The sequence below is a fragment of the Rhinoraja longicauda genome, chromosome 4 (assembly GCF_053455715.1).
Source record: "Rhinoraja longicauda isolate Sanriku21f chromosome 4, sRhiLon1.1, whole genome shotgun sequence".
NCBI lineage: Eukaryota > Metazoa > Chordata > Chondrichthyes > Rajiformes > Arhynchobatidae > Rhinoraja > Rhinoraja longicauda.
Window position 1 is genome coordinate 37,662,906 of NC_135956.1, and position 16,811 is coordinate 37,679,716.

At 43.0% G+C, this 16,811-nt stretch overlaps 1 protein-coding gene across 4 annotated transcripts in view; it reads right to left on the minus strand.

The window, feature by feature from the left end:
- Window positions 1–16,811, minus strand: part of tsnare1 (T-SNARE Domain Containing 1) — a 574,772-nt gene that overhangs the window by 352,910 nt on the left and 205,051 nt on the right. For all 4 annotated transcript variants that reach the window (XM_078398598.1, XM_078398601.1, XM_078398600.1 and 1 more), the window contains exon 3: window positions 5,988–6,065. In XM_078398598.1, the coding sequence (XP_078254724.1) occupies window positions 5,988–6,065 (78 nt within the window). The remainder of the gene's footprint in view (window positions 1–5,987; window positions 6,066–16,811) is intronic.

Sequence of the window (16,811 nt, forward strand, 5' to 3'; positions counted from 1 at the left end):
GTGGGACCTTATCAAAGGCTTTCTGAAAGTCTAGATACACTACATCCACTGGCTCTCCTTCATCCACTTTACTTGTCACATCCTCAAAAAATTCCAGAAGATTAGTCAAGCAGGATTTCCCCATCATAAATCCATGCTGACTTGGACCAATCCTTTTACTGCTATCCAAATGTGCCATTATTACCTCTTTAATAATTGACTCCAGCATCTTCCCCACCACCGAAGTCAGGTTAACTGGTCTATAATTCCCCATTTTCTCTCTCACTCCTTTCTTGAAAACATTAGTTACCCTCCAATCCACAGGAACTGATCCTGAATCTATTGAACATTGCAAAATGATCACCAATGCGTCCACGATTTCTAGTGCCACCTCCTTGAGTACCCTGGGATGCAGACTATCAAGCCCTGGGGATTTATCAGCCTTCAGTCCCATCAGTCTACCCAATACTATTCCTTGCCTAATGCAAATTCCTTTCAGCTCCTCTGTCTCCCTCGATCCTCTGTCCTCTAGTACATCTGGGAAATTGTGTTTTCCTTAGTAAAGACAGATCCGAAGTACCTGTTCAACTCTTCTGCCATTTCCTTGTTACCCATAATAATTTCACCCGTTTTTGCCTTCAAGGGACCCACATTTGTCTTTACTAATCTTTTTCTCTTAACATACCTAAAGAAGCCGTTACTGTCCTTCTTTATATTCTTGGCCAGCTTCCCCTCGTACTTCATCTTTTCAGCCCGTATTGCCCATTTTGTTACCTTCTGTTGTCCTTTGAAAGTTTCCCAATCCTCTGGCTTCCTGCTACTCTTTACTATGTTTTACATCTTTTCTTTTAATTTTATTCCATCTCTAACTTCCCTTGTCAGCCACGGTTACTTCTTACTCCCCTTAGAATCTTTCTTCCTCTTTGGAAAGAAATGATCTTGCATCTTCTGGATTATGCCCAGAAATTCCTGCCATTGCTGTTCCACCGTCATTCCTGCTTGGATCCTTTTCCAGTCGATCTTGGCCAGCTCCTCTCTCATGTCTTCATAGTCCCTTTTGTGCAACTGCAACACTGACACTTCTGATTTAACCTTCACCCTCTCAAATTGCAGATTAAAACTAATCATATTATGGTCACGACCTCCAAGTGGTTCCTTTACCTTGGTTCACTGGACAAATCCAGAATTGCCTTCTTTCTGGTCGGCTCCAGTACAAGCTGCTCTACGAATCCATCTCAGAGGCACTCCACAAACTCCCTTTCTTGGGGTCCAGAAGCAACCAAATATTCCCAGCCTACCTGCATATTGAAATCCCCCATAACCACAGTGGCGTTACCTTTGTTACATGCTAGTTTTAACTCCCACTGCTACTGTTTGGGGGTCTGTAGATAACTCCCATTAGTGTCTTCTTACCTTTACAATTCCTCAACTCTATCCACAGTGACTCTACATCGTCAGTCCCTAAGTCACCCCTTGCAAGGGACTGAATATCATCCCTCACCAACAGAGCTACCCCACCTCCTCTGCCCACCTGCCTGTCCTTTCTATAGGACGTATAACCCTGAATATTCAGTTCCTAGTCCCGATCCTCCTGCAGCCATGTCTCTGTAATCCCCACAATGTCATATCTACCAATCTCGAACTGAGCCTCAAGCTCATCCACTTTACTTCTCATACTTCACGCATTCATATATAATACTTTTAATCCATTACTCATCTCACCTTTCACATCGATTCCTATTACAATTGGCCATACTCTCCTATCCCTTAGTGAGCTTTCTGTCCCGTTAATTCTGGGGTCTTTCTTAACTTTTTCTATACTCTCTTTCCCTTTAACTCCATTCTTGTCTAACCCATTTGAAAGAGGGAGATGTTTTTGGTGGAGAAAGGAACTGCAGATGCTGGTATATGCTGATGACAGACACAAAGTGCTGAAGTAACTCAGTGGGTCAGGCGGTATTTCTGGAGAAAAGCATGGGTGATGTTTTGGGTTGGGACCCCTCGTCAGACCTACATGTTTTTGGTGGTGGCTGATTTGGTCGAAGATGACTTGTTGAAAGAGAAGGCTGCTGATCTAAAATATTGACAAGGGGAATACCTTCATGATACTGAAGTTGAATGAATGTCTGAAAATCAAACCACCTGTTGCGCTCAGCAACAGAGCAAACTGATTAATCCTACTAGTGCCAGATCTGACATTGTCTAAGATTATGTCTTCCTGGTTTGGTAGCACGTGTGCAGAAGTCTGGATTGGAGGCCTTGAGTCACTAAGATAGTTCTGTTTTCCCAAGGGCAAAAGAGGCTCAGGGGCCATATAATACATGTATTTCAAATCAGGAGATGCACATATGGGGTAGAGAGCCGGTATCTGTTTCCCACAGTAGGTGCTATCTAAAAACAGAGGCTATAAGTTGAAGGTGAGAGAGAGATTGAAAGAGGATCTGACGTAAATATTTCACACAAAAGGTAATTGATATCTACAATGAGCTGCCAGAGATGGTGGTGGAGGCAGGAACAATAACAACACTTAAGAGGCATCTGGACGGGTACTCTAATCATCAGGGCATAGTGGAATATGGGGTTAATACAGACAAGTGGGGTTAGTATAGATAGACATGATGATCGGCATTAATATAGTGGGCCGAAGGGTCTGTTTCAATGTTGTACAACTCTATGAGGGAACTCTGGGTTTAAACTGGTAAATGCCAGTGGTTGTGCAGTAACAAGCAATTGCTGTGCTCTTTCACTCCCTCCCTGGACATTGCAAGTGGCTTGTGAAACATCACTTTGCCAATTCAAGCCGCTAATTGTATGTTACAGGTGCAATTTTTCAAAGGTCTTTCTCAAACTCGAGTCATCTCGGCAGACAGGTGTCTTTAATTTTCCATCTAAACCAAAAAGCAGCTGGAAAATGAACATTTCATCTTGTTTCCCACCCACCCCCATAATCACAATACGTTTGGCATCCCCAAGTCATCTCAGATGGATTTACTTCTTGTTTCATTCATGCCTGACTCCAGCCATCCATTCTTGATTACGTTTGGAAAGTGAGGATTGGGAATTCTGCTTGCCTCAATTCCTGAACCTGCCTTTCATAAAATCAAAACCACCATCAAACAGGAACACCAATACTTCACAGGTGGAATAGCTCGGTACTTCACTTTATTTGTCACTAGAGGTTGCCAGTGCATTCACACAGCAGCCGACATCAGATACCATGGGGGAAATAGATTATAAAGATTAACAAGCTCCTGCAGATAAAAAGGAAATTGCACAAATATTAAATACTTTAAATGCAAAGCAAGTCCTTCAGTGAAAGTATATAAAACTACAACCAATGAAACTTTGAAACATAATTTTGATTTATATATTGATGGATATAGGGAGAATCAATGTATTTGTTACAATGTTTGTTCCAAATCAAAATAAAATAATTGTGTCATTATTTCAGATAGGATATGCAAGTTCTTCTCTTTCAAAAGCTGAATGGCCTGATTTAATGCCACGTTTAAGAGTTAGGAGATAAATAATATTCCGAGAACAATTTCCACCTTACTCAGTATTTTTATCTTTACAAATTGCGAGTTTAAACGTTTCGTTTTAAGCTCGTCACTCAGTACATTTTGCCATTGTATTTTCCTCAGATTTTAAATGGCAGTAAAAACATTCCTGATTGAATCCACCACTGCTGCACAGCACAGAGACCCATGGAAGCAAATGAACACCTGAGGAACTTTGCAATTTATAGTGGCATCCAACCAATGTAAGCATTTCCAGTCCACCGTGATGGATCACCTCCCCCACATCACTTCATAGACTCTACTCGCACAAGTAATTACCTTCACTCCATCGTGGATACTGGGCTTTTGTCAGATATTCAAAAGCATTTCTGTGGGAATAGCTCCAACAGTGGCGGATGTCCCAGAAGATATATTATTAATTCAGCTCCGCATTTCTCACTAATATGAATGTGTATGTCCCTGAGAAAAATAAATGTCTGTTCAGCCATTTTGTGCAGATTTTCAGTGCAGATGCCATCCATTTCTGACAGCTCCCCTTTGACTGCTTCAGGAAATCTTCAAAATCGAACCCAAGCCTTTAATTTTAATTTGACATATGGAATCTTTAACTCATTAAAATAAAATAAAATGCAAATTTTGAAGTCCGATGCCTGCAATAAGTATTTTGAACCAAGTTGTAAACATAAAACAAATAATATTCTTGATACAACGGTATCAGTAATAGATTCACTAATTAACCTACTTTTCTTTGTGAAACATTGTTTATGTCATATTCAACAATAGAATTCTAGCGGTGGTGGTAAAAATAAATCAACCTGGAAAACGGAGTAGCTTGTTTAACTTCGAGAAAAATTACATGGCAGCAATGTAGTAATTTGCAACAACATTCACGACTACTTTCTAATTCTGCTCCCCGACACATGGTGATAACTGTAAACAGACATTAGTTCAGTTAATGGGAGATGTTGAGCATTCATTTTAAATTACAGCCCGTTAGATGAAAGACAAAAGTCCACTGGAGAGCAATAGACTTAAAATGGAAAGCACCACGAGAGGCAGCTGAAAAACTGTAGGGCTGATCCTCCCACAGAAATGTGGGGCCTGATCCTCCCACAGAAGTGTGGGGCCTGATTCTCCCACATGTCCATGTGAAGCTGCTATCAGTAGGCCTGAACACTCAGGAAACGTTAACACAACTGGTATTCAGTGCAGTTTGCACATTTCCTCAAGGTCAAGTCTGTTAGCTTATGAGGCATTTAGGTGGTCTGATTCCGTGCAGGGAGTACACAATTCTGATAAGAATGGAGAACATCTCCTTAGCCTGGACAGGTTTCCCTCTCCTTACTAGTCACAGGAATTTATAATTATTTTAATCACCTCTTCTGGTGAGAATAGTTATTAACAGTGTACTTTAGACATAAGGCCCTGTGTTGTGCTGTTCTGCCCTGCCATGATTACTGGATTATCACAGCCATTTGTAAAATACTGGGCCTTTGTGCCTGTCAAGCAATTTTAGAACAGTTTCTGTTCCAGTGTTAGACTCAGTCCTCTATTTCTCTATCATATCATATCATATATATACAGCCGGAAACAGGCCTTTTCGGCCCTCCAAGTCCGTGCCGCCCAGCGATCCCCACACATTAACACTATCCTATACCCACTAGGGACAATTTTATTTATTTTTTTACATTTTACCCAGCCAATTAACCTACATACCTGTACGTCTTTGGAGTTTGGGGACGTTACACAGGAGTATTGCGTGCTGTGCACCAATAGTGCAAAAAGGCCAGTTTCCAACGTAAAAAGTTGTTTTGTTCAATTGTTGCTAACTCTGTTCCTCGTTCATCTGTTTTTCCTGCTTTTTTTCTATTCTTTCAACGCTCTTCTTCATTGAAAAACATAAGAATCTAACAACTTGACTAAAATCTCTGATAAGAATGGAGAACATCTTCTTTGCAAGGCCTCTAGTCATTCGCTTTACCAGACTTCAGTCTGAACTGAAAGGGGGGCTGAAAGTGCTGGACATCCACCATATTGTGACAGGGCAATATCCAGGGATCAGGTAATTCCCCTATCAATCAATCTTCGTGTCCACACAGGTGAAAATGAATGAGATCATGTGTATAAAGATAACAAGTTACCCATCATTGCATGTTGGGGAACTGGGAGGAAATTACTATTTTATTGGAAGTAGTCTCTGCATCCTGCACTCTTTAATCTTACCTTGTTCTTTTGAATAGACTTTATCCTGTGCAATGGGGCTTTGAGTCGTATACCCAGTCTCACCTCTAATTTATTGGCTGACATAGATTTGTCGATAAATACTTTGCATTTGTAAAAGGTTGACAAAAGTTGATTGAGGATAGTAAACAGACTCACAGGTCATCACTAACTCTTCAATTGCCAGTTAATCATTTACCCAATCAATCTCAACATGAACTCGACACATCCTGCACACAGTCAAAAGAAAATGAAAGGGTGCCTCACCGTTTGTGTTAATGCGAAAAATGTTGGCTGTGAGCTCCTGAAATACTTCTTGGACTTCATTGGGATCAATCTGTGATGCTGTTGAGGAATAAGCAAATACAATTCACTGCATGGTTAACACAACATATACTGGCTATAACATATGCAATATCATCCCAACAATCACTTCAAATCAATCTCCTCAGATTCATTTCCAGTTAAATGGAGATATTCGTTTTTAAATGGGCAGCAATACAACAAAGGTGAAATGTAAAATATGCTGATTAACTATGCATGCAATAACAACACCAACAGAAATCCCAGGTGACAACTTACCAAAAGCTTAATGATAATTAAAATCACTTGCAAAACTTTAATTATTTGTATCCATATTTTATTCAAAGAGTTTCTTTAAAATCATACATTTGTTCCATTGAATGCACAAACTTGACAGATGGGAGCCATGTCGATTGCAGCATCGCAACAGTCATAAGATTAAATGGAGGGTGGTCACATATTTTGTTACGTACATAGTACGCCCAACAATGCAGCACTGGAACAGGCCCTTCGACCCATAATGTCCCTGCTCAAACATGATGCCAAACTAAACTAATCTCCTCTGCCTGCATGCGTTCCTTATCCTTCCGTTCCCTGCAGAACCATGTGCCTATCCAAAAGCCTCTTCAATGCTACTGGCACCGTGGCACAGTCACAGAATTGCTGTGCCCCAGAGACCCGGGTTCAATCCTGACTACGGGTGTTGGCTCTGCGGAGTTTGTACGTTCTCCCTGTGATCAGTTGAGTTTTTCTCTGGGTGCTCTGGTTTCCTCTGACTCCAAAGACATATAGGATAACAGGTTACCTTGGCTTCAGTAAAATTGTAAATTTTCACTGATGCAAAGGACAGTGCTGGTGTATGGGGTTGCTGGTCGGCACGGACTTGATGGGCTAAAGGGCCTGTTTCCGTGCTGTAACTCAAAACTAAACTAAACCCTTCTGGTAACATGTTCCAGGCACCTATCACTCTCTGTGCTGAAGAAAAAATTGCCCCACACATCTCCTTTAAACATTCTCCCACTGATTATAAATCTATGCCCTCCAGTTTTAGGCATTTCCACCCCTGGAAAAAAAGTTCTGGCTTTCTTCCTATCTATGCCTCTCATAATTGTACATACTTCGCTCAGGTCTCTCCACAACCTCCAATGCTCCAGAGACAATGGAGAACTTCCACAATGGAGAACCAATTAGATATTGTGGGGTTTAACATTCGATTTAAACCAGCATCTGCAGTTTTTTTCCCTAGATATTGTGGAATGTGTAGGAAGAAACTGCAGATGCTAGTTTAGACCTAATATAGACAAAACATGCTGGAGTAACTCTGTGGAGGAGGGAACATCTCTGGAGAGAAGGAATGGGAGACGTTTCAGGCCAAGACCCTTCTTCAGACCCGACGTTTCGGGTCAAGACTCATTCCATCTCTCCGGTGATGCTTCCTGTCCCACTGAGTTACTCCAGCAATTTATGTCTATCTGAGATAATGTGGGATTTGACCACATTCTATTGCTTAGGTCTCACACACAGAACTGGCCAGGGAGGTCTCCCATTAGCACTGAGGCAGTTTCAGGTTGACGCACAAGGTCATAGCATACATGGTCATTGTGCTTATCCGTGTAGAGAGAACAGGGAGTCTGTTTCACATAAAAGGGAGACCAAAGAACTATCCATGAGATGGCAGGACCGTCCCCTGATATTTGTAAAACACCCATTTGAGTATGCATATATTGTATAGAATCTATGGTTAATATTATTGGTTTGTTATAAACTAGGAAGAGCACGAAATAGTTATAATAATGGCTTATCCAGTTGTTCTCTTGAATTGGTTACCTGAGATTTACAATGCGTCTCTCTCCACTGGGTGATACATATTATATATTGTACATGATCATACCGACACATAGACATACATATATATGGTTAGTGTATGATGAGCATTTGATAGCTCTGGGCCTGTCCTCGCTGGAGTTTAGGATGAAAGAGGATCTCATTGAAACCAACCGAATAATGAAAGGCCGAGATATAGAGCGGATGTGGGGCGGATGTCTCCAGTAATGGGAGTCTAGGACAGAGGGCACAGCCTGAGAGTAAAAGGATGTACCTTTAGAATGGAGCTAAGGAGAAATTTCTTTAGCCAGAGGATGGTGAATCTGTGGAAATCATTGCCACAGACAGCAGGGGAGGCCAAGTCATTGGGTATTTTAAAGTGGAGATTGATAGATTCTTGATTAGAAAGGGTTTGAAAAGATACGGGGAGAAGGCAGAAGAATGGGGTCGAGAGGAAAAACCATTCAGTCATGATTGAATGGCAGAGCAGATTTGGTGAACCGAATGGCCTAATTATGTTCCTATATCTTATTAATTTCTGAACATAATCGATTGGCACTTAAAATGACCCGAGTCCCTTGGCTCATTTCCCGTAATACTGTCACCCTTCAAGTCTGTCCAGCATCTGAGCTCCAGCCTGACCCTGTACCCTTGTCCATTTTCCTACCCCCATCCCTGTATCCCTTTATTCTCCTGGTGTCCACAAATCTATCAATCCCTTCTCAGATCACACACCTTTGAGAACGAGAACTCCATGGATTTTCAAACCTCCGCATGAAGAACTATTTCCGACTCTAAGGTCACAATGGAAGGCCTCTTATCCTGAGGCTGTCACTTCTTGTCTTAGACTCTATGGACAGAGGGAGCAGCTTCTGCCAAGTCCTCTGAAAATTTTAAATCTTACACAGAAATCGTTTCTCATTCTTTGACATTTTCTATATTACAAAAGTAATTGTGCGTCAAAAGTACTTAATTGGCTGTAAAGCATTTTGGGATGAATTCAGGCCATGAAATATAAATCCAAGTCTTTATTTGTTTCTTATATATTCCAGATTCCTCACTGGAAAGCCCTCTCATCACAGGAATCAATCTAGTAAGCATTCGCTACCACTGCTCCAAGGCAGGTGGGCATTGTCTTAAGTAAAACTACACAGTACTCCAGATGAGATTTCACCAAACTCAAAACATAAATATTGAAGCAATACTTCCTTACTCACAGCACTTGCAATAAAGATGAATACACTGGAGACACAAGAGACTGCAAATCTTGAAACCTGGAGTAAAAAAGAAACTGCTGGAAGAACAGTGAAACAGTCAAGCAACATCTCATAGAGTCATAAACTCTGGTCAAAAGACTCTGTGCGTCTAGCCAATCTATTCCTCTCTTGATTTTGTACACCTCGATAAGATCACCCACCTTTATAAGATCACCCCTCGTCCTCCTGCGCTCCAAGGAATAAAGTACCAGCCTGCTCAACCTTTGCTCAAGCTCAGACCCTTGAGTTCTGGCAACATCCTCGTAAATCATCTCTGCACTATTTCCAGCTTGACAACATCTTTCCTGTAACATGGTGACTAAAACTGAATACTATACTTTAAATGTGGCCTCACTGTAGGAATGGGGAGGGGGGGGGGAGGGGATTTGTGGTGGAATTATCAATGTTTCGAGTAGAGACCCCTGCAACAGGACCTTGCATCAAGATCAATATATTATTTTCCTCTCTATAAATTACTGCATTATTATGTGGCTTTCTGTCATTTGCATTCACTGGTCTCTCTCATTGCCATGAAATTGGGTCAGATACTTAATATGACACAGAGAGACGCCTTCAATTGTGTACTGAGTTCATGTCAGCTGCCAAAAGAGCAATCTAATCACTCCCATACCCACTCCCACTCCCACTCCCACCCTAGCCCTAATTTTCAGTTGGATGCAAACTGTCAATGTTCCAGAGTACAACAAGTTACACAGGCTTCCCTGCCTAATCATGTCATCCAAGTGGCCATTTCCTATCACGAATTTAATTGGAATCTGAGGGGTAACTTTTTTTCACAAATGCAGCTGGAATAGGCATTTGAGGCAGGTATTACCATAACGTTGAAGAGACATTTGGACAGGTACATAGATAGGATAGGTTTAGAGGGTTACGGGCCAAACATAGGCAGGTGGGACTAGTGTGTTGGGGCATGTTCACCGCGTCAGTCAAGAATGTAAGAAGGTAATTTCTTTCAATATGTTGTTTTGAGGTCTGCCGGTACAAATTATGTCACATTGTTCAGAGGTGCATCTCTCGTGGGCAGCACAGTGGCGCAGCTGGTAGAGCTGCTGCCTCACCGCGCCAGAGACCCAGGTTAGATTCTGAACACGGGTCCTGTCTGTGTGGAGCTTGCGCATTCTACCCTTGACTCTATGGGGTCTCCTCTGGGTGTCCGGTGCCCTCACCATATCCCCAAGATTTGTGAGTTTGTATGTTAATTGGCCTCTGAAAATTGATTTTAGTGTGCTGGGAGTCCTGTGTCGACGACCTGCTCCTCTTCCGGACTTGCGTGCATGCCACATGTCCCTGGAGTGGAAGCACACGGTGTTCATGGGGACTTTGGAGACCTTCCATGAATGCTTGTTGCTTCGGGGGCTCGAGTGCATCATGGATACGGCTGACAATGTTGTAATCTAATGGTCGATGTTTGCAGATTGCACGAATAGCAGTTTTGATTAATGCAGTACTTTGTAAACTTGAATATGTAATAAAAGTTCCTTGTTGAGGAAAACACTGTGTCTAGGGAATGGGTGCCAAAGTGGGATAACAGAGAACTTGTGTAATTGATGGTAGATATGGACTCGGAAGGCCGAAGGGCCTGTTTCCATGCTGTATCTCTAAACTAAAAAAAACTAGTTCGGACTCATAAACCAATCAGATTTTCACTGATGTAGGAAGGAACTGCAGATGGACACAGAATGCAGGAGTACCTCAGCGGGACAGGCAGCATCTCTGGAGAGAAGGAATGTTTGATGTTTCGGGTCAAGACCCTTCTTCAGACTTTCAACCCCAAACATCACCCATCCCTTCCAACCAGAGATGCTGCCTGTCCCATTGAGGTACTCCAGCATTTTGTGCCTATCTTCAGTGTAAACTGGCATCTGCAGTTCCTTCCTGCCCTCGCAGCTGCGGCTTGTCTGCAGTCCGTTTGTCTTTTGTGTTTTTTGTTGTTTTTGTCTTGATTGTAGTTTAAATATGATGTAGTGTTTGCGATTGTGTGTTATGTGTGGGGGGGGGGGGGGTGGGAACTGTAACATTGTCTCTCCCGAACGGAGCCGCGACCTTTGTTTTCTGGGTGGTGTCTCCGTTCCCGCTGCGGCCTATCACCAGCCATGCACCTGGAGCGGGCGGGCTCCGGCTAGGACCACCTGGGCTCTGGTTCGCAGAGCCCGCGGCCCAGACTCACCACCTGCGGCGCTGGCTGCCTTCGGAAGCTGCGGGAGCGGCTGCGACTCGTCTCCGGAGGCTTCAGCGAGGGCCGCCTGGACGTTGGAAACCCGCAGGCCCCTAGGTGGGGGCCGACATCGGGAGCTCTGGCAGCAGCAGCATCTTCGCCCGCCCCGAATCGCGGGGCTTGGGTCAGCCCGCCACAGACCGTCTCTGCCCGGCGCGGCCTGGAATAGGCCGCGGGATTTTCTCCGCCCGGCAGGGGCTTCAATGTCGGGAGCCCCGACTGCCCCGACGTAGCAACTCCAACAGCCTGACCGTGGGAGAAGACGGCAGGGGAAGAGAGAAAGACATTCTGGCCTTCCATCACAGTGAGGAGGGACTGGAGGAGACTCACTGTGATGGATGTTTCTTTTGTTGGTGTTAGTTTATGATTGTATGTGTTATTGCATTTTTATTGATTATTCTTATTGGTCTTATTGTTGAACTGCAGGTAATTTTTCATTTCACTACACATTTATGTGTATGTGACAAATAAACGACTATTGACTATTGACTAAACCGAAGATAGACATAAAAATCTGAAGTAACTCAGAGGGTCAGACAGCAACTGGAGAAAAGAAATAGGGGACATTTTGGTTTGAGGCACTTAATCAAAATGAGTGTCACGGGAAAGGAAAACGAGATACAGAACAAATGAATGAAAGATATGTAAAAAAGTAACAATGATCAAGGAAACGGTCCATTGTTGTTTGTGGGCTAGATGGTATTGAGTTAAACAGACAATGAAATTCACCAACACGACAGTGAAACTAGTACAACGACTCGGGTGAGGTGCTGTTCCCCTAATTTGTGTTTGGCTTCACTCTGACAATGATGGAGGCCCAGGACAGAAAGGTCAGTATGGGAATGACTCTTATACACCGGCAAGACCAAATGTAGACTGTGCGATCGTTTCGCTGACCACCTTCGCTCAGTCTATCTGGGCCTACGTGATCTCTTGGTTGCCAAACACTTTAACTGCCCTTCCCAGGAGATGTTGAATCAGTATGGATAGAAATGAGAAATTGTAAGGGTAAAAAGACCCTAATGGGAGTTATCTATAGGCCCCCAAACAGTAGCCTCGACATAGGGTGCAAGTTGAATCAGGAGATAAAATTGGCGTGTCAAAAATGTAATGCTACGGTGGTTATGGGAGATTTCAACATGCAGGTAGACTGGGAAAATCAGGTTGGAAATGGACCCCAGGAAAGAGAGTTTGTAGAGTGCCTTCGAGATGGATTCTTAGAACAGCTTGTACTGGAGCCTACCAGGGAGAAGGCAATTCTGGATTTAGTGTTGTGTAATGATCCTGATCTGATAAGGGGACTAGAGGTAAAAGAGCCATTAGGAGGCAGTGATCACAACATGATAAGTTTTACTCTGCAAATGGAAAGGCAGAAGGGAAAATCGGAAGTGTCGGTATTACAGTATAGCAAAGGGGATTACAGAGGCATGAGGCGGGAGCTGGCCAAAATTGATTGGAAGGAGGCCCTAGCAGGGAAGACGGTAGAACAGCAATGGCAGGTATTCCTGGGAATAATGCAGAGGTTGCAGGATCAATTTATTCCAAAGAGGTGGAAAGACTCTAAGGGGAGTAAGAGACACCTGTGGCTGACAAGGGAAGTCAGGGACAGCATAAAAATTAAGGAGAGGAAGTATAACATAGCAAAGAAGAGTGGGAAGACAGAGGATTGGGACTCTTTTAAAGAGCAACAAAAGTTAACTAAAAAGGCAATACGGGGAGAAAAGATGAGGTACGAGGGTAAACTAGCCAATAATATAAAGGATAGCAAAAGTTTTTTTAGGTACGTGAAGAGGAAAAAAATAGTCAAGGCAAATGTGGGTCCCTTGAAGACAGAAGCAGGGGAATTTATTATGGGGAACAAAGAAATGGCAGACGAGTTAAACCGTTACTTTGGATCTGTCTTCACTGAGGAAGATACACACAATCTCCCAAATGTTCTAGGGGCCGGAGAACCTAGGGTGATGGAGGAACTGAAGGAAATCCACATTAGGCAGGAAATAGTTTTGGGTAGACTGATGGGACTGAAGGCTGATAAATCCCCAGGGCCTGATGGTCTGCATCCCAGAGTACTTAAGGAGGTGGCTCTAGAAATAGTGGAAGCATTGGAGATCATTTTTCAATGTTCTATAGATTCAGGATCAGTTCCTGTGGATTGGAGAATAGCAAATGTTATCCCACTTTTTAAGAAAGGAGGGAGAGAGAAAACGAGTAATTATAGACCAGTTAGTCTGACATCAGTGGTGGGGAAGATGCTGGAGTCAATTATAAAAGACGAAATTGCTGAGCATTTGGATAGCAGTAACGGGATCATTCCGAGTCAGCATGGATTTACGAAGGGGAAATCATGCTTGACAAATCTACTGGAATTTTTTGAGGATGTAACTAGGAAAATTGACAAGAGAGAGTCAGTGGATGTGGTGTACCTCGACTTTCAGAAAGCCTTCGACAAGGTCCCACATAGGAGATTAGTGGGCAAAATTAGGGCACATGGTATTGGGGGTAGGGTACTGACATGGATAGAAAATTGGTTGACAGACAGAAAGCAAAGAGTGGGGATAAATGGGTCCCTTTCGGAATGGCAGGCAGTGACCAGTGGGGTGCCGCAAGGTTCGGTGCTGGGACCCCAGCTATTTACGATATACATTAATGACTTAGACGAAGGGATTAAAAGTACCATTAGCAAATTTGCAGATGATACTAAGTTGGGGGGTAGTGTGAATTGTGAGGAAGATGCAATAAGGCTGCAGGGTGACTTGGACAGGTTGTGTGAGTGGGCGGATACATGGCAGATGCAGTTTAATGTAGATAAGTGTGAGGTTATTCACTTTGGAAGTAAGAATAGAAAGGCAGATTATTATCTGAATGGTGTCAAGTTAGGAGGAGGGGGAGTTCAACGAGATCTGGGTGTCCTAGTGCATCAGTCAATGAAAGGAAGCATGCAGGTTCAGCAGGCAGTGAAGAAAGCCAATGGAATGTTGGCCTTCGTAACAAGAGGAGTTGAGTATAGGAGCAAAGAGGTCCTTCTACAGTTGTACCGGGCCCTGGTGAGACCGCACCTGGAGTACTGTGTGCAGTTTTGGTCTCCAAATTTGAGGAAGGATATTCTTGCTATGGAGGGCGTGCAGCGTAGGTTCACTAGGTTAATTCCCGGAATGGCGGGACTGTCGAATGTTGAAAGGCTGGAGCGATTGGGCTTGTATACACTGGAATTTAGAAGGATGAGGGGGGATCTTATTGAAACATATAAGATAATTAGGGGATTGGACACATTAGAGGCAGATAACATGTTCCCAATGTTGGGGGAGTCCAGAACAAGGGGCCACAGTTTGAGAATAAGGGGTAGGCCATTTAGAACGGAGATGAGGAAGAACTTTTTCAGTCAGAGGGTGGTGAAGGTGTGGAATTCTCTGCCTCAGAAGGCAGTGGAGGCCAGTTCGTTGGATGCTTTCAAGAGAGAGCTGGATAGAGCTCTTAAGGATAGCGGAGTGAGGGGGTATGGGGAGAAGGCAGGAACGGGGTACTGATTGAGAGTGATCAGCCATGATCGCATTGAATGGCGGTGCTGGCTCGAAGGGCTGAATGGCCTACTCCTGCACCTATTGTCTATTGTCTATTGTCTATTGTGAAAAAGTGACAAAAAAATTGCCTTCCTAACTGCCAGCTGCACGCACCCACGTTACTTTTCAGTAACTAATGTACAAGGACACTCAAGATCCTTTGAACATTAATATTTCCCAGTCTTTCAGCACTTTTCTATTGAAGTGGATAACCTCACATATTTCAACTGCCATGTTATTACCTTTCAACCTAGCTCATCTATATCTCCTTGAAGTCTCCTTGCATTCTGAACATGACTAAAATCACCACATAGTTTGATGTTATTAGATAGATTAGATAAATTGCATCTGGTCCCTCAGCCAATCGTGAATTTAAATAGTAGGCTTCCCACACACTGATCCCTGCAGTATCCTTAGCTCACCAGCTTGAGAAAGATCCATTTATTATTACATATTTTACCCATTTGTAAGTTACTTGGCATTGGTAAACGTTGCTCCTAGTGTGTAGGGAGTGGATGAGAATGTGGGATAACATAGAACTGGTGTAAATGGATGATCAATAGCCGGTGTGAACGCGTATGGGCCGAAGGACTCGTTTCCATACTGTATCTCTAAACGTGGGCGGCTCGGTGACGCCGCAGTGGAGTTGCTGCCTTATGGTGCTACAGACTTGGATTCGATCCTGACTACGGGTGCTTGTCTGTACGGAGTTCGAACATTCTCCCCATGACCTGCATGGGTTTACTCCGGGATCTCCAGTTTCCTCCCACACCTCAAAGACATACAGGTTTGTAGCCTAATTGGCTTGATATAATTGTAAATTGTCCCTAGTATGTAGGATAGTGTAAGTGTGTGGGGATTGCTGGTCGGTGTGGACTCGGTGGGCCGAAGGGCCTGTTTCTGCGCTGTATATCTAACCTAAACTAGCATATTGTCCAATTCCATGTGCTCTAATGAAGATAAAGTATCACTGGAGTTAAGGAAGACTTAGTGATCTTGTTGCCAAAGTTAGCATTTCACCTGTTAAATAACTTGTCACAGCAGTGAAGAACATCTTACGCACATTGATGCAGTGCAGTTAACCAATGAGCACAGAACTAAATTCGGCAAGCACCAGGTGCTTACTCATTTATTTTCTATACATTATGTACTTCAGTCTTCATTGTAATGTCACACTATTGAATTACGAAATTCAGCAACAATCTTTTGGAAGGTAAACAAGGAAACCAGCAGGTTATGAGACAAGGAACCTGTACAAACTACAAGACGATGCATAAACAATGAAGGCACACAATACTTGAGCCACAGCCAAACCTGGGCATTGAATTTAGACAAAGTGCTGGAGTAACTCAGTGGGTCAGACAGCATCTCTGGAGAAAAAGGATAGGTGACATTTTGGGGCGGGACCTTTCTTCAAACATTGAATTGAATTGTTGTCTGGGCATTGAATTGTTTGATAATTAAAGCAAAAAATCAAATCTTGAATTTTTGGTTTAATTATTAAACAACCATTACAAATGAAGAAATTTTCCTTCACTTTCACAGTTACTCTTTTTTTTGTAGAATCCATTCTGAACCATTCAATTAGACTTAAACACAACTTTTGGCAGTACACTTTTTAATTGTATTTATTTTGAAGCTCGTAATAAGCACCGAAGGAACCCATTGAGTCCATCAAGTTCACACCAGCTTACTCAAAGATCTTTCTAGTTAGGCCCATATAGCTTTTTTTTCCCATAGTTTTACAAATGTGGATAGACAATAGACAATAGACAATATGTGCAGGAGTGGGCCATTCGGCCCTTCGAGCCAGCATCACCATTCAATGTGATCATGGCTGATCATTCTCAATCAGTACCCAGTTCCTGCCTTCTCCCCATACCCCCTGACTCCGCTATCCTTAAGAGCTCTATCT